The sequence below is a fragment of the Notothenia rossii genome (assembly GCF_949606895.1).
Source record: "Notothenia rossii genome assembly, chromosome: 10".
Classification (NCBI taxonomy): domain Eukaryota; kingdom Metazoa; phylum Chordata; class Actinopteri; order Perciformes; family Nototheniidae; genus Notothenia; species Notothenia rossii.
Window position 1 is genome coordinate 62,034,321 of NC_136908.1, and position 18,957 is coordinate 62,053,277.

Below are 18,957 nucleotides of genomic sequence, written 5' to 3' on the forward strand. Positions count from 1 at the left end.
AAGAAGCAAAATCAGAAACAGTGGAGTTCATCTCTTGACTAGGGCTGTGAGTACGACCATTTAGAGAGTCATGACTTTGCTCATCAAAAATGTGACCAGCCTTTTTGAAGTGAGCATTGAAAGCATTAGACATACCTTCTGAATCTGAAATAAAAGAATCACTGACCTTCAGTTTTTGTGGGAAACTAGAAACCTTGTTCTGAAGTGATTTAATTGTTTTCCAGAATTTAGAATGGTCATTAAAACTATCAGTGGTTAAGCTCAGATAGTAATCAGCTTTAGCTTTTTTAATAAGCGCTGAACATTTACACAACACGAAAAAGAAACCAGTGATCACTAGTTAGACTTCCTAGATAAGGACCATTGCTTTTTTCGATCATGGATGAGATCAGATAGTTCTCTAGTAAACCATGGAGTGTTCCTATTCTTAACTCTGAATTTTTTCTAAGGGGGGCATGTCTATTAATAATCGATAAAAAGTGATCAATAAAAAATTGGACGGCAACATCGACAGACGGAATTAACGCTATGAAGTGCCATTTAACCTCCGCCAGATCGTGTAGGAAAGCCTGCTCAGAGAAGTGTTTGAAGCAGCGCCTGAGCACAGCCCTTGGCTTTGGGCAACTTACCCCCTGATCCCACCGGAAGCGTCTGCGCTGCGCTGCGCTGCGCTGCGCTGCGGCGTTTTTAGCGATCGTGGCCACTCTAGTCAATGGGTGCTATTCCACCAGACCCGCTTCGCCGCGGCTCGAAGTGTCCCAGAAGCTCCTCGCCGCAAGGAATTTCTAAAATATTGGATGAATCCTATTTTTGACGCGGCGCAGGCAGGAAGTGGAACATTCATCCGAAAATATTGGTGATGTCGTTGGCTGTCCAGCCACGAGGTGATGAAAATCACCTTGTTGTCTCCTTTGCTGGTTGAGGGGGTGCACCCAAAACCGGCTCCTTCTCCTCCCCCCACCCCCCCGTAGTCTTTCAAGTAGGAGAATACATGCCAGCGTTCTCCTCCGGTTTACAGGCACTGTAAATTATATATATATAGAATAATTATGATGATGAATGTATATTGTTTTACCACTAAAATACAGCAACACATCTTTGATTCATGTCGTTTATAACTGGAATATTACAATTATTATTAACTGTGTCTGTAGTCTACAACACAACAAAATAGGAAATAACAACAATAAACACGATTTAAACAGACACAAACATAAACCATTTAACTACGTATCCTAGAAGTACAAATGTCCAGGCAATATTCCAAAATCAACAACAACTGCGAGGCTGCACACACGACGCTCCGCTTCAGCAACGTTTTGAAACGCGCCTGGTGGGTTATGACGCAGGAGGAGGTCGCAGCGCGGCGCAGCCGTAGCGCAGCGCAGCCCAGACGCTTCCGGTGGGATCAGGGGGTTAGTGCTCCTAACGCAAGCAATAGTCAGTGCAATGGTCGCTGATACCATTAGGAAGAACACCAAGAGACACATACTTATGAGCTGCACATAATCTGGTTGCATGAGTTTTTTTTATTTGCATAGAGCCAGTAGGAGAACATCTTGGGTCCCAAAGAAGGACACACTCAATGCTACAGAACAGCATTGTACTTTAGATAGATAGGATATTGAATAAAGAATAGAATTAGAATATATCTTTATTGTCATCATACAAAGTACAACGACATTTCCTAGGTAACTCTCACTGCATATAGTGCGTTAGCATTTCAAGAGCTTGCAATTGTGTGTCTTTACTTTTTTTTTTTTAAGGCAATACCCCCGGGGACAAAGCTAGTTTAAGAGAGAACAATTTTTTTTGTGAGTTTCTCTTGGAATAACTTGTTTGTGGCTCTGACTACAAACCCAAACATCACATTTTGGGATCAAATCAAACAATCGTACTACATTTGTTAAAAGAAATAAAGTGGATAACGCGACATATTGATGGCAATAAATAAAACATAAACTGTATATATATCATATATGGGTGTAATGCTTGGGTAGTGACACACTTAGCCTATGTAATATTTAATAGATGATAAATCAAATCCTCACAACCAAGATTGATGGCATGGAAAACCCTTCTCTTCCTCTCGCTTTAATTAAGTGACTGACGTCTTTGCAGAGAAGAGACAGGAAGTGCAGCGCTGAGAGAAAGTCAGACTCATTCACAAGGCCCTTTGAGGGGTTAGCTGATTCTCGTGTGAATCCTACACTTCCTGTTAAGACAGAGTACACACACACGTATGATTCCACGCACCCAGAAGTGACCCATGGATGTACAAACACACAAGATATGAAACAGCTGTTGACGTTGTTAAATAAATGGCGGTATTAGAGAGCAGCTCCTACGTGTCTCTGTATGTGTGAGAGATAACGACACTCCACCATAAAATTAAACGCATGAATACAGAAATATCTGCAATAATAGTCTCAGTTTAAACCCAACCAACAATTTTAAAGATTTGTATTTGTATATTTATAACTACATCTTGTTTAAAACACACCTGAAAGTGTTAATGTTTATTTTAGAGCTAGCATATAGCAGGTATACAGGATTTATCCGGTGTACCGGGAATTGCCTTTTAATTAGTTGCATCAAAAGGTTAATATCTTTATCATAAAGTGTGTTTTTTTATTATATGATCCACTTTCTAGAAGTGCCAATTAGTCAAGAAAAGATCTGGCATTATTATTTTTTATTATAAAACTACTAGGAACATAATTGAAGCAAATCATGTACAAAGAAATCTAATAATATGTTTAAAAATCTGTGAAAATTGGGTTTTAAAATGCCACTTTGAAACCAACCCCTATTCATTTGTATTATGGCTTTTTAATGTCTGTTTTTAAATGTATGCAAGTGTCATTTTATGATGCATTTCTGTTGTTTTTTGGAAATAACTTTTGCTTTTTTAAACATGTTTGTTAGTTAGTCATTATTGTCTTCTTACATGACAACTTTTGGGTGTGTTGGAAATAAAAAATCTGTCTTAAACAACACTTTAAACTAATGACGAGGCCTACTTATGTTATTGTATCTTTCCGCCCTCCCTTCTATCCCCACTCTTATTAAACTGGCCGCTCTTCCCTCTGTATATAAAGCTGTCTTTCCCTCTGAGGTCTCCTTAAACTTGATCAGTATGTGGGGTCGTAAAAGTGCCAGCGGCCGTCAGGAGAGTTGAGTTCATCTCTAGTTCCTCTAATCACAGTCTCACAGAGTCTGACATCAAGTTTTCTACTCCTACTTTATTAAAAACCTGGTTCTACCTCTTACAAATATTACTAACAGCGGCGAATAAAACGATTACAATAAGATGGCAGTGTCTTGCATACATTGATTTATCTGTACAATTAAATATCGTCCGCCACAAATGGATTTTTTTTTTTTTTTTGGTGGTCTAAGTGAGGTGGGCTGATGATCGGAAGGTTGCGAGTTCGAATCCCGCCTGGAACACCACTACTAGTGTGCCCTTGAGTAAGGCACTTAGCCCTCGGTTACTCCAGGGAGAATGTCCCTGTGATTGGTCATTGTAAGTCGCTTTGGAATAAGGCGTCTGCTAAATGCCTAAATGATATTTCTGGGCGAATAAACCCCACAGACCCTCAACTCCGGTGTGTCTCACTCGTTACCAACGCAACACAGAGCAACAAGAACGTTGTCTAGTAGCCATGAACTCACATGTATTTTCTTATTTGAGGGGGGGGGGGCGGGTAACCCGAATAGGTTAAGGGACCTTTGGCTTTTCTTGCCGGGGGGGTGGGAGGGGTGCGGTGCCCCCAAAAATAGAAAAGAAAGATGGACACCATTACGTAATAGGAGGAAACTGGGATTAATAATGGACGGATTAGAAAGGCTGCAATAAAAAAAGCAGGTTCTACGTCTAAAATCATTTCCTGTAAAGAGCTATCAAACCTTAACGTAGGGAAACACCAAGCTGACACCAAAGAACAAACACAGACGGACCCGACTGCTGTGTCGCCTCACGTCTCGGCCATGTGTCGCACTGGAACACACCGCAAAGACTTCAGCCGACGGCCAAGAAGCACGTATGAACTGCGCATGCGTGAGTGGCCATAACTCTCCTTACCAGCAGGCGGCGGTAGTGTGTATTCGTCATTCAAAAGAGGCAACCGGAAGACAGACTGTGAGATAACCGAGAGAAGAAGAACAGACTGCGTGATGTAAACAAACAACAAATAGCGTGTGCGTTCCATTTTCACTCTACAGCGAGAATCTCACGGGGCTTTCCCCAACCTGAGTCGAGAGCTGGAGTTAAATAACATCTCAGATTTGCCTTCTTAATAGTTTGTTTGGGTCCCTCACTTCCGTTTCGCTTCTCATGCACTGATTCGCTAAGCTGAACAGCCAATCAGAGTAATTTATTTGACCGACTGCCTTTGGCCGACTGCCTACACATTCGACATGTAGAAACGGTGGGTTTTCGGACAAAAAGGTGTCGGCACGGCCGAAAAGACACGACGGTGCGGGACACACCAATCTGAGTAGGGCGACAGGACGCTCATCGTCGGCCTGACATCCATCGAAGGCCAAAATGGGCTTGGAGTGTCCGGGGCTTTAGGCTTTTTGTCCACATGGTGTGTTTGCATGGCTATCATAAAGTCTCAATATCTTGACACCGTTTTTACAAGAAAGACTTGCCTTTTTTCTACCTCTTTTGGTGCTACTTTGAATGAGTTTGACACCCTTTGTTCAACATGTCCGGTGCCTTGCTCAAGGGCACCACGGCAGGGCAGGAGGTGAACTGTGACCTCTCCAAGTAGCAGTCCACACTCCATATTTTAGGTCTGGTCGGGGACTTGAACCGGCGACCCTATAGCTCACACTCCAAGCCCCTACTGACTGAGCCACTGCCGGAATTCACTGCCAAAAATTAGCTTTTCCTCCAATTTCTACAGGCGCTTTTCTCTAAAGTAAAAATGGGTTCAGCCATTTTTTTTGTTTTGGATCAAAGTGACGGCTCTCTCCTCATTGATAACTAGTGAAAAAGTCAGAAAAAAGGCGCCATGTGGAAACAACACACCGACTGACCTTGGCAGTAAAGGAAGGCAGGCAAGATCAGATATAATGAAACGTGGGGAAAGGGAGCGGAGGTATGGATGATACATGTTGGGAAAATACTGAATATCCTCTTCCAATATGAGAGCAACATGATATCAAAGGTATCAACTGTAGCTGTGAACATGACAGGATGTGTGATTACCTAGAAGAGCATCAGGACTGTTTGAGGCATATGATAGCTATGTGATTAACATGATGATTCAGCCTCTATGGAGAGAGACATGTGACAAGCATGCTCATTTCTGACGTGGAGCTAATCTGAAGTAAACATTGAATACTGCTTTCTATTCCTCCATCTTGGGACTGTGTAACTCCCTCTCTTGGATATCAGCATGTGAAGGACACTGTTCAGGAACTAGTTGATGCTCTGTATGTGATGACTCCTATAAATACATGGATCCTGAGATTGAAGCTCAGGGCTCGGGGACCAGTGAGATTTTTCTAACAGTATATATGACTTGAGTTTTTTCCCTATAATCTTTCTCTATCCTTACCCCCCTTTTAACCATTCCCCTAAACGTGACCTTTGACCCTGACCTTGACCGCCACATCCTCCGTCTCCGTGGGTCTCATCTGTCGCCTGGTCGGCAGCTCGTAGTTATCCATCTGGTAGCGTATCGGCTGCTTCCTGTTGATGGCTTTGGTCTTCAGGGGGACATTAAAACACACACAGAGAGAGAGAGAGAGATTTGAAGTTAGCAATAAATATGAAGCTGAAGACTTTCCTGCATCCGCTTCAGTTCCTCGGGGAGAGGAAGTGGAGCGGGGGTTCCCTCTGACACGGAGGATTTTAACCCCGAAGGTTCAAATCCCACTGCTCACACATTATCCAGACACATAGAAAACATCCTGTTCATCAGAGGCGCTGCTCTGCATGTACATTTTGGTATTTTAGTAGCAGAGATGGCAAAAGTACACACATCCTTTACTCAAGTAGAAGGACAGATACTCGTGTTTAAAAACCAGGAAACGATGTCTATAAAACAGTTGGGCTGCTTTGTTGCCACCATGTTTTAAAATTGCATGAATGTTTGATTTGTTTTTCAGCTCTTTGTTACCCAGCATATATTTAATGTGACGTCTGTGAGTTGCATGAGTCTCAGGTCTTAATTGGGGGCATTCAGTTTGACTTCCTTTTCTGCAGATAAACAGGTGCCTGGTTTTATCCAAAAGCCCCCTAGCTTAATTAAATAGTCCTTTTTTGCATTTAAGTATAAGAAGCAACATATTTTTAAGCATTTATCTAAAATAAATTAGCTTGAAAGCAAAACAAGTGGGATTTTTAAATTTGTACCGAAAGTTGCGGAGACTTTGATCCACAAGGTTTTCCAAGAACTCAAGGATTATATAAAGAAGTGTGAATATCTGCTACTTTTCAGCTGTGTCTATCCTCTGCAGATATCAGGTGTTAACAAGACTGAATACAAACCACAATGTTCCTGTTGATAGATGTAGATATGAATTCAAACTGTAGTTACGAAGATAATTGTGTTAATTGATCCTGTTCTCGTTAGAACTCGTTAACACTCACCCCGCCTGAGTGTTTCTTTCCCGCTTCCATGGAAACAGACATGTCACCGTTCCTCCAGCTGTCGTCTCCGATTTCGTCACTCTGGAGAAACTCATTGAGCTTCTCGACACTGCCAACACACACACACACACACACACACACACACACACACATTAAAGGATAAACCAATCCTAAAGTAAAAAATTATTACGTCAATATGTGGATCCAGGTGGATGTACACGATCTTACAGGTGCCTTTCGTCTGTTATATTTATACGCTTTAAGGTCAAATACACACACACACACACACACACACACACACACACACACACACACACACACACACACACACACACACACACACACACACACACACACACACACACACACACACACACACACACACACACACACACACACACACACACACACACACACACACACACACACACACACACACACACACACACACACACACACACACACACACACACACACACACACACACACACACACACACACACACACACACACACACTCACCTGACGAGAGCCTTCACAGCGAACCTGACCACAGTGGAGAGCAGGAAGAGAGGAGTGACGAGGATGTGGAACAGCGCCAGGGCAGCGAAGGCCTCGTGAGGAGTGGGGCCTTTTTCATTCAGGAAATGAGACATTACAAACGTCTAGGAGACAAGAAGTAAAGGTCAGGGAGCCTTGTTGGTATTCACGTGTCATGTTATAGTTGAAGGAAGCAGGGAGAAGCAGCACAATGGAGATAAAGGAAGAAACGATTGACTTACCGCGAGCACGGCAGCAATGGGGATCGCAGCGTTCATGAAGACTGGAGAGAGAGGATTTGAGACAACAGACATCAAGAAAATGTATACCGTAATTTTCGGACTATAAGCCGCGCCTTTTTCCCCATTTTTCGACGCTGCGGCTTATATAACGGTGCGGCTAATCTATGGATTGTTACAGCTAACGGCCACTAGGGGACCTCCTAAATCTATGGGTTTTACAGGTTACAGTCCACCACCTTTAACTCTATGGGCTCTATGGCCGGTCCGCGCCCCCCACCTTTAAGCGGCGGGCTCCAGCAGGAAAAGCTGGAGGCCGGAAAAGAGTGAGACAGGTAGCGCGCAAAAGTAAAAGTGGAACCGAGAGTGGTACGAGAGACAGAACGAGAGCGAGACAGACAGACATTACGAGAGCGAGACAGTTTGTCCCCGTACCACTGGTTGAAAACCACTGCTGTAGATCACTGCCGGTACGTGCGCTGGGAGCGCACCGTTTAAGTTTGAAAGTTGAAAAGTGTGTGTGTCTGAAACGCTATGTGATACAGTACAGTTTACACAGCACATGTTCTGTAGCTACTATTGCACTAAATGCTAACACTTGAATACGTTATGCAAATATGCAACTTGTTTGTTGAAATGTTAATAAATGGGAGCTTCCTCAAACAGCCATCTCTTTCCCCACAATCCCCTCTGTGCACGAACCCTTACATATGGTAATGAAACATTAAAACACCTGCGGCTTATAGTCCAGTGCGGCTTATATATGTACACATCATTCAATTTAGCTGCTGCGGCTTATATTCAGGCGCGCCTTATAGTCCGGAAATTATGGTAATTTAATAAAATATAATGAGTATAAAATGTAAATAATACATATTTTTATTTTTTATTTATTCCCAATACTGTGAGTACATTTTTCTTATCATACCTAAATACTTTTACTTATCAATGCAGTACTTTTACTTGCAATGGAGTATATTTACCGTATAGTATTAATACTTTTCCCTAATTAAACCCTAAAAGACTATTTCCCAATATACACACAAAAATAATTCACTTATTTTTTTACATTTAGCTGTCATTTTATTATATGTAATTCTAATAGTTTGCGATCAGTTTTGAATTCATATTATGTCTCAAAACATATCTCTTCACCCTTGCAGCCTTGAGATCCTTCAAAGACGCCTTTATAAATGAAATGTATTATGTTAGCCTCTATACTGTTATGTGTCTTCCTACACGTATAGTATCTGTCATGTTTGTGTATTTTCTAACTCTGCAACACCATAAACCCGTCTTTCTTTACCAATCCCCACAGAGGGTCTATTTTCTGCATTTAGCATCATTTAAACTCAGGTGTCTCCATCTTACTGGACATGGAGGTGTAGAAGGCGAAGGTCCTGAGGCTGGTGAGCTCCTTCCCTCTGGTTTCCTCCACGCTGTCGCAGAAGATATTCTCCCAGGCGTAAAGCTTTAACAACTTTATACCCTTCAAGATCTCCGAGGTCTTCTTCAGACGATCTGTAGAGTGCTCCTGGAAGCAGAGGAAAATAAAAGGGCTGTGAAATACTGGGTTTACATCATGAAGGAAATATGATACATCCAGAGCTGGGAAGTACAAATACTTCGTTACTGTACTTAAGTACATTTTTCTGGTATCAGTACTTTACTCCACTTCTTATTTTCTGATGACATTTTACTTTGACTTCTTACATGTTGAACTCAAATACCTGTACTTTCTACTTCTTACATGTTGAACGCAAATACCTGTACTTTCTACTTCTTACATGTTGAACTCAAATACCTGTACTTTCTACTTCTTACACTTTGAACCCAAATACCTGTACTTTCTACTTCTTACATGTTGAACTCAAATACCTGTACTTTCTACTTCTTACATGTTGAACTCAAATACCTGTACTTTCTACTTCTTACATGTTGAACACAAATACCTGTACTTTCTACTTCTTACATGTTGAACTCAAATACCTGTACTTTCTACTTCTCTCATTTTCCAAACAGGCTGGTTCCTTTAGTCTGAATGTGTGTTTGGTGGCGTGATCATTATTATTTAGAGTCATTGCGTGCCTATTGATTTGAACACGATCCGTGTATCCATCATTTCCTGGTCTTCTCTAAAGAAGAGGGACCAATGGAAACGTTGTCATGTTGCCGTTGGTCACCATGGAAACATTCATTAGCTAACAATGACATTATTGTTCTATTGATATAAAGGGAGGTCAGGTACTCTTTAAAACAGCTGCTAGTTATGGGTACTTTTTACTGAAGTACATTTCAAAGCCTCTTTACTTTTACTTGAGTAAAGAAGTTTAGTCAGTACTTCTACTTTCACCAGAGTATTTTTAAACACTGTACTTCTACTTGAGGAAAGGATGTGTGTACTTTTGCCATCTCTCTGTATAACGCACACAGACACATCATACATGATTTTTTTTGCCATCTCTGGAAACATTTTTAAATAAACACAGTTGTATAAGCCAGCCGCTCACCAGTGTGCTTTTCTGAGTGTCTGCCAGCTTTGTAGCGATGAGGTACTGGACGGGGGCCAGCAGGACGATAACAGACGCTCCGACCAGAGCGCTCCAGCCCAGCAGGTAGTAGAGCAGGATCACTCCCATAATAATCTGCAGAGAGAAGGAAACAGGAAGCTATAGGCTCAAAAGACTGGGAATTAAAGTCGTTTTAGGATAAAATAAATGATACGGAGCAAGAGGAGGGGGTAATACCACGGGGACATAACTCAGATGATTCTTAGACTCCTTTTTGAGGTCTCCAAATAAATAAAAAGCAATTAGCAATCTCTAAAATGAAAAGATATTCGATTAAAAGATATTAGATTAAAAGATATTAGATTAACATGTGCATTTTCAGAACTTCTCTCATATCTAAGTGACACATTTCCACACTCTTAAAAATTGTGGGTATTTTTTTTTTTTTTTTTTAACTACATCACTTTACGTCGCAAGGTTGATTTAGCTTCACCACATCGTAGACACATATGCTTGCAAAATGTGATTATTCGACAAAAGAATATTATTATTTATTTTGTTAACTTGAGAAAACACACAGAGCCATGGGACGGGATGATGTTATGGGAAAACACTCTGAATATTCTAAACTAAAGTCACACGTTCAAAAGAAAAAAATTGTTTTTCTTAACCCTCCTGTTGTCTTCGGGTCGAATCTGACCGACTACTTTCATCAATCATAACTTTTTTGTTTTACATTCGATTGCATTAAGGCTTCATGATATCCTTCACAGTAGACATTTGAACATATGAAATGGCTGATCACCACTTTCATTGCATTCTGGATGATTTTGGAAACTTTGTAACACCCATGGTGTTCCCGGTCATGACCGCCATAAAGAAAAGGAATTAGTAACCATCCAGATCAGATAACACACACACACACACACACACACACACACACACACACACACACACACACACACACACACACACACACACACACACACACACACACACACACACACACTTATGTGCCCAATCCCCCCACATGGATCACACCTGGCACACCAATACATGTTCAGTGTCTGTTCTTTGTATATTTACTGCAGTGTTTCATGTATACCAGTAGTCTGATACAATATGTACAGATTGAAAGAGTGTTAAATGACATTTGGTGATGATTAATGGTTTTTGTGTTAATGTAATAGCAGTTAAAACAGGACCGGTCAAATTTGGCAATAGGAGGGTTAAGGGGGATTTAAGGGGGTCTTAGGAGGATATCTTAACCCAGAAAAATGCATGTTATGTTTTTGAATTGATCATTTATCTTGTTAATATAAAACTTTAACATCAGGATTATTTTCCCTTCCCCATCTCCATATTTTATTTGGATGTTTTCCTCACCTACAAAAGCCATTTAAGATAAGATAAAAAGTACTCTATTGATCCCAATTTGGGAAAATGTTGTGTTGCAGCAGCATAAAAGACATGGCCTTGTACAATACAAATTAAAAAGACTAGAATTAAACAAGAAAGTAGAAAATATACATGTTGAATTTACAGATTAACCATAAAATAAACAAAATACAAATCAAGTTTACATTCACAAACCATTAAAGTTGTGAATGCAGCATCATTACAGAACATTGAATGCATGGAGGTGCTGTTACCTGCACAGGCATGGCCCAAAGGTTGGGGCAGAGGAAGAAGAACCACATCAGCTGGTTGGTCTCTATAGCAACCAGGTTGTTGATCTGCCCGATCGTCATCTCCCCCATCGACATGTTGGAGGTGGACAGACGCAGGATCTTGTTGTAAATCATCGCCTGGTATAGTAATGAAACACAGACACCTGAACATCAGCAGGAGAGGACTCTTTAAAGTAGAGACACTACATACTGATATACACCTGAACATCAGCAGGAGAGGACTCTTTAAAGTAGAGACACTACATACTGATATACACCTGAACATCAGCAGGAGAGGACTCTTTAAAGTAGAGACACTACATACTGATATACACCTGAACATCAGCAGGAGAGGACTCTTTAAAGTAGAGACACTACATACTGATATACACCTGAACATCAGCAGGAGAGGACTCTTTAAAGTAGAGACACTACATACTGATATACACCTGAACATCAGCAGGAGAGGACTCTTTAAAGTAGAGACACTACATACTGATATACACCTGAACATCAGCAGGAGAGGACTCTTTAAAGTAGAGACACTACTGATATACACCTGAACATCAGCAGGAGAGGACTCTTTAAAGTAGAGACACTACATACTGATATACACCTGAACATCAGCAGGAGAGGACTCTTTAAAGTAGAGACACTACATACTGATATACACCTGAACATCAGCAGGAGAGGACTCTTTAAACTAGAGACACTACATACTGATATACACCTGAACATCAGCAGGAGAGGACTCTTTAAAGTAGAGACACTACATACTGATATACACCTGAACATCAGCAGGAGAGGACTCTTTAAAGTAGAGACACTACATACTGATATACACCTGAACATCAGCAGGAGAGGACTCTTTAAAGTAGAGACACTACATACTGATATACACCTGAACATCAGCAGGAGAGGACTCTTTAAAGTAGAGACACTACATACTGATATACACCTGAACATCAGCAGGAGAGGACTCTTTAAAGTAGAGACACTACATACTGATATACACCTGAACATCAGCAGGAGAGGACTCTTTAAAGTAGAGACACTACTGATATACACCTGAACATCAGCAGGAGAGGACTCTTTAAAGTAGAGACACTACATACTGATATACACCTGAACATCAGCAGGAGAGGACTCTTTAAAGTAGAGACACTACATACTGATATACACCTGAACATCAGCAGGAGAGGACTCTTTAAACTAGAGACACTACATACTGATATACACCTGAACATCAGCAGGAGAGGACTCTTTAAACTAGAGACACTACATACTGATATACACCTGAACATCAGCAGGAGAGGACTCTTTAAACTAGAGACACTACATACTGATATACACCTGAACATCAGCAGGAGAGGACTCTTTAAAGTAGAGACACTACATACTGATATACACCTGAACATCAGCAGGAGAGGACTCTTTAAAGTAGAGACACTACATACTGATATACACCTGAACATCAGCAGGAGAGGACTCTTTAAAGTAGAGACACTACATACTGATATACACCTGAACATCAGCAGGAGAGGACTCTTTAAAGTAGAGACACTACATACTGATATACACCTGAACATCAGCAGGAGAGTACTCTTTAAAGTAGAGATACTACATACTGATATACACCTGAACATCAGCAGGAGAGGACTCTTTAAAGTAGAGACACTACATACTGATATACACCTGAACATCAGCAGGAGAGGACTCTTTAAAGTAGAGACACTACATACTGATATACACCTGAACATCAGCAGGAGAGGACTCTTTAAAGTAGAGACACTACATACTGATATACACCTGAACACCAGCAGGAGAGGACTCTTTAAAGTAATCAGGGTTTTGTTTACTTGAACTTTCTTGTCAGTATTAATCCCAAATGTAGGTTTATTGTCTAGTAAACATCCAAAGGGGGATTCACTTTTCAATATTCTGTCCATTAATCTTTGTACCGTTAAGAGAGAGGTAAGAACTTCTAAAATAAATGTCCTTACTCTTTGACACATTCAACAGAAATGATTAATTAAATGTCTCCATTTCCAAAAACAGGACGATGGAAAATGTCCTCTCTGTTTCATTTCATTCTCTTGAATACTTTTCACAGCAACACCTCAGCATGGGGTAAACAAAGCGTCTCGAGTTAAATACCCACGATGTTTCACTTCATCACTGCCCACAATGCTTCACTTCACTCACCAGCAGGGCTCCGCGCAGGTTGATCCCGGTCTCTATGGTAACGTAGTATGACGCCTGCAGGAAGGTCCTCTGCAGGATCAACGCCAGGAAGAGAAGAACAGCGAGAACTGAGGGGTTCTGAAGCAGCTCGGTGGACGGTATGAAGTACACGTCCATTTTAGTGTTCTGTAACCCCACACACACACACACACACACACACACACACACACACACACACACACACACACACACACACACACACACACACACACACACACACACACACACACACACACACACACACACACACACACACACACACACACACACACACACACACACACACACACACACACACACACACACACACACACTTCGGTTAAATGGATTCCTTGCGTCCCTCACTTGCGTCGTTTCCCTGCGACTAGTCCCTCCCACCAAGGAAGCATGGAGAGACCCAAGGAAACCACGAGAAGCAGGGAAATGAGTTTTAAGAGCAGTGGGACGTCGTTTCCTCCGGAGCGTCACGTGAAGCGACGTCCATTTGTGATGACGCCGCACAGCTGATCGTCTGACAGCAGCCAGATCAGTGCATGCGCTGCATCGTCCAATCAGTGAGCGATACACAGTAAGGGGGCGGGGCGAGTGTCTGAGGATTTCACCGGAAGATGGTCTGGTAGTTCCTCGATTATCGCTCCTCGGTCCTCCGGCGCAAATAAGGCCACTGGGACGCTACTCAAGATGGCGCAGACAAATCAACTTCCGGTGATACCGAGCCCGAGGAGCGAGGACATGAACGATAAGAGAAGTGAAACGCACTTAGGTGATTCTAATTTGTATCTAGTCATTTGCAATTATCGATAAACCACTGAGGGTAAAATAATGAATGGAGCAGGGCATCAATCAGAACACTTTATTTATCCCAGGGGAAATTGGGCTTTGTGACATTTGCTAAATTGTTTCATTAAATAAAATAAATGAAAAATACATGTCAAAAAAGGAATGTAGGATGTCCCGATCCGATCACGTGATCGGGGATCGGAGCCGATCACGTGATTTTCAAAAGATCGGAATCGGGAGGAAAAAAATCGGGGATCGGGATTTCTTTTTTTTCTTTTTTTTTTAAATACTTTTTTTTCTTTTTATTTATTCAATGTTACAAAACAAAAATGACCATGTTCAAGTCTTAAAGTCATCCTGAGGCCTTAGTTTTGGTTTCAAATTACAGAACATCATGTATGTGTTGCTTCTTTGGGGCTTGTCTTCATAGACCTGCTTATTTCTCTCAAATCTGGCAACAGAGTGGGCGCAGTGTCTAATTGTAGCAGTAAGCTAACGAGTACTGAAAGCTTTATTTTGTTTTGATCCAATGCTGCACAACTGAACTGATCCAATGCTGCTGTGAAAGAAAGAAGCTATATCCATGTTGGATAGAATATCCAATTTAAATAAAAAAATAACCTTAAGGGACAACTTCAATGCTTTTTTGCTTTTTTTTCTCTTAATGCATTGCATAAAGATCGGATCGGGAAAAATCGGTATCGGCAAATTGTCAAAATCAAATGATCGGAATCGGATCGGGAGCAAAAAAAGGTGATCGGGACATCCCTAAATATATGTTTATACATTTGTTCCATTCTATTATTTTTCCTGCAACAGCTGTCACACAACGACGTTTTTTGATAGACATCCAGAATAAAAAAATATCACAAAATATATAATCATAATTATAAAAACATAACTCACATTTGCTACACTAATCATCATCGCCTCCAATGCCTAAAGTAAAAGAAGAAGAAAAGAAAGATAATGAAAATTAGGAAAACAACAGAAATTCATCAAAAACATTTGAAAACTTTTTCTAAAATCTTTTTGGGTAGCTGGATTTGTTGGATTTGCCAGAAGTACTGGAGACATCTATACAATCTGAGGTAATATATCAAGAGAGAAGTAGCAGGGTATATGCAGGAATCCTGAAGTCACATGTAAGACCTTTTAAGACCCTTTCCATACATTTTAAGACCTCATCGCCACTTTGAGTTCTAACCGGTTACCTTGGCGACACACTGTACCTCACATTGACTATATACAGTATTGATTGTCCTTCCTCCTTATCTTCCAACCATTTGGACGCAGACTTGCATTTCCCCATAACGATGTTGTTTAGCAACCGGCGTAAACGGACCTTCGCGAGCTATCAAGCAGTGAGCGTGCATGTCCTGTTCAGATGACGTCAAATCCAACGGGATGCCATAAATAAAGTACACAGAATCACACTACACACCTACGCCATGATTACATTCAGGCAGACTGTAGAAAACAACCTCTTTGTACCATTTAGATACTTATTGAAAACAAGCTACAAAATGTAACACCTTGGAAAATGCCCTTTAATACTTTTTAATTTTTTTTTAATACCCCGTGGACACCCTGAGTAGGGTCACTTTCTCATAGACTTCTATACAATCTTGTGTAATAAATCAAGAGAGCAGTATATCTAGAATGGGAGGATTGAAGCCCTCTTTAATGTTCTCACATGCAGAGCACACAGTGACATGTGTTCTCTTCTCTGCTTTTAACCCATCCTAGTACCAGGAGTCTAGTACTAGGAGCAGTGGGCAGATATTGTACAGCGCCCGGGGAGTGGGGGGGAAGGGGGGTGTCCAGTGCCTTGCTCAAGGGCACCATGGCAGGGAGGAGTTGAACTGGGACCTCTCCAAGTAGCAGCCCACACTCCATATTTAGGTCTGTTCGGGGACTTGAACCAGCGACCCTACGGCTCACAGTCCAAGCCCCTACTGACTGAGCCACTGCCGGACAATAGGAACATTTTCTCATAGACTTCTATACATTTGAAGTTAATACATCAAGAGAGAAGTAACATTCGAACATAGTGAGCAATGGGAGTATTCCTTCCATATATTCCACTCTTAGCATGTGAATGAACACACACACACACACACACACACACACACACACACACACACACACACACACACACACACACACACACACACACACACACACACACACACACACACACACACACACACACACACACACACACACACACACACACACACAGCAGTAACATCACATAGTGATGCTCTGCAGGCCTGCGTGTGTTTTAAAGTGTGATGTGAGTGGAGAATTTTCCGTGTCACTCAGCCATGCAGCGCTGCTCTGCTCTTTATCTCCTGCCCATTATACCCACTTTAAAGGAAGGCAGAAGACCGGACAGCCTCTCACATCTCTAACAACATGCAGCCAAATGGACTGAATGAAAACACACTGCCATTACAGGAGCGTCTGCTGTGTGTAACGATGGATTTAAGAGGAGTCGAAGTCTGTGATCGGCTCCGCCAAATGGACCTTCTGCTTTCTCTCTCCCTGCACCCGCTTTGTTAAGCCGCCATCGGGAGATACTATTGTTTTTAGGTTATTGTATTAATAGCTACAAGTAGGGCTGCTCAATTAATCATATTTTAATCGCAATTACGATTATGGCTTGCAACGATTACCAAAACAACGTAATCGAAATAAAACGATTATCTTTTTATTATTACTCTTTTTTTTTTTCTTTTTTTTTTTATTGTTTTTTAAGTTGAATCATACTTAAAGTGGACCTATCATGTTATATTTGAATAATATAGTGTAGGACCATACCTATATAAGGCATATTTATACTTTTTATTTTTCAAAATACCAAACAGATCATGCATTTTAGCCATTCCTCATTTCGCTCAATGTAACACTGTCTTTGCATGGGCTGATTCTGTGAGAACAGCACCATCTACAGGCCTGGCATATGTACTACAGCGTCTCCAGCGCTTTCCAACGGCAATGTCCGCGGCTGTCTCCTCCTGATTGGTGGAGTTGGCCCAATAGCCGTAGCGCCACTTCTGTGACGTCATAGAAGTGTTCAAATCTGGATCAGTCTGTATCAGATCCGTTGCAGACCCTTTTTTAGAGATTTGGGTATGGAGGAAAATAGAGAGGGTTGTGTTTCCTGACACTTGGTGAGTTCCCTGACACACCGGGGACACATATTCATGTATAGAAGACGTACAAAAGTGCATTTTGCATGATAGGCCACCTTTAAAGTTCAGGGTAATAAACTGTTAAAAACATACTGTTCACATTTTTTTTCTCCAATAAATTGATGTTTTCAAAGTAAATGGATAATTGTTTTTAATAATCGTGATATCAATTATTGACCCAAATAAACGAGATTATGATTTTTCCCATAATCGAGCAGCCCTCCTACAAGTTTGATCCAGCTGATGTTGATTTATGAACTCCAAGGGCTGCACAATTTATTGGGTTTTTTTGTTCATTATGTCAACTAGTGTGTGATAAACACTTGCTTAAAGACTGCGATATTGCACTCTGTCGCTTTTTGAGGACGTTAAAAACAGTAGAAAAGTTCACATATGCAGCTATAACTAAGCCTGCATATTAATAGTAGTGCAGGCAATTCATTAATTAAGTCCCAGGCGTCTCCAACAATACAATAAAAAACATGAAACAGTGAAAGAGAGAGATAGAGTAAGCTTTGAGGAATGCATTACTTTAAAAGCTGTTTGGGTCGAAGCGTTCATCGACCCAAACAGAGTGTGTTAGTTCACCCAAAGGTCAACACAAATGCAACTACAAGTGTGTGTGTAAAGTCATTTCAGGGCTTTACGACATTACAGACATATCCTCACGTCATTCACACACTCAGACATGCAGTCACACACACTCTGGTGGTGACATGATGACTGTGATCTACGCCTCAGTGACATCCAACTGGCTTCAACATCAGGGTGAAATGTAGACAACCCATGATGTCATCATTTGGAGTTGATTTTGGTTCAACTGTAATTGAGTAAACGCTTTAATCCAACTTTCGGTCGCATTGACGGCTTCAGGAACGCCAGTCTAGAGACACAGGTTTAAATATCCAAAGTGATTCCTCAGGAGAGAAAATGAATGACGTTTACATTTCTCGAGTCTCAGTTTTCGATCACCACAGGCTGTTCAAATGCGACCCTCTTATCGCACTTTGTTCAACAATTTCAAAAGGTAGTTTTAAATCAAATCAGTCCTTTCATATCTCACAGCTGTCAGCATATACTGAAGCCATTTGGAGCATTAAGAGCCCGTTTACACGAGGACGATACGGGTTGTATCCGCATAGTTTCTCTTGCGTATAGCCCTTTC

At 41.2% G+C, this 18,957-nt stretch overlaps 2 protein-coding genes across 2 annotated transcripts in view; one reads left to right on the plus strand and one right to left on the minus strand.

The window, feature by feature from the left end:
- The window catches only part of LOC307022804 (ATP-binding cassette sub-family C member 9-like), a gene marked incomplete at its 3' end in the record, with an annotated part of 65,724 nt that extends 49,833 nt beyond the window's left edge, over window positions 1-15,891 (minus strand). The window contains exons 1-9 of the mRNA XM_079655696.1: window positions 15,499-15,891; window positions 13,774-13,938; window positions 11,551-11,706; window positions 9,899-10,033; window positions 8,760-8,922; window positions 7,392-7,432; window positions 7,132-7,274; window positions 6,611-6,719; window positions 5,617-5,724 (exon numbers count right to left, since the gene is read on the minus strand). Of these exons, the coding sequence (XP_079511822.1) occupies window positions 5,617-5,724; window positions 6,611-6,719; window positions 7,132-7,274; window positions 7,392-7,432; window positions 8,760-8,922; window positions 9,899-10,033; window positions 11,551-11,706; window positions 13,774-13,938; window positions 15,499-15,519 (1,041 nt within the window). The 5' untranslated portion in view covers window positions 15,520-15,891. The remainder of the gene's footprint in view (window positions 1-5,616; window positions 5,725-6,610; window positions 6,720-7,131; window positions 7,275-7,391; window positions 7,433-8,759; window positions 8,923-9,898; window positions 10,034-11,550; window positions 11,707-13,773; window positions 13,939-15,498) is intronic.
- Window positions 15,892-18,511: 2,620 nt separating this feature from the next.
- LOC307022805 (nuclear factor 7, brain-like) overlaps window positions 18,512-18,957 on the plus strand; it is a gene marked incomplete at its 5' end in the record, with an annotated part of 2,097 nt that continues 1,651 nt past the window's right edge. The window contains one exon of the mRNA XM_079655697.1: window positions 18,512-18,560. Coding sequence (XP_079511823.1) covers window positions 18,512-18,560 — 49 coding nt within the window. The remainder of the gene's footprint in view (window positions 18,561-18,957) is intronic.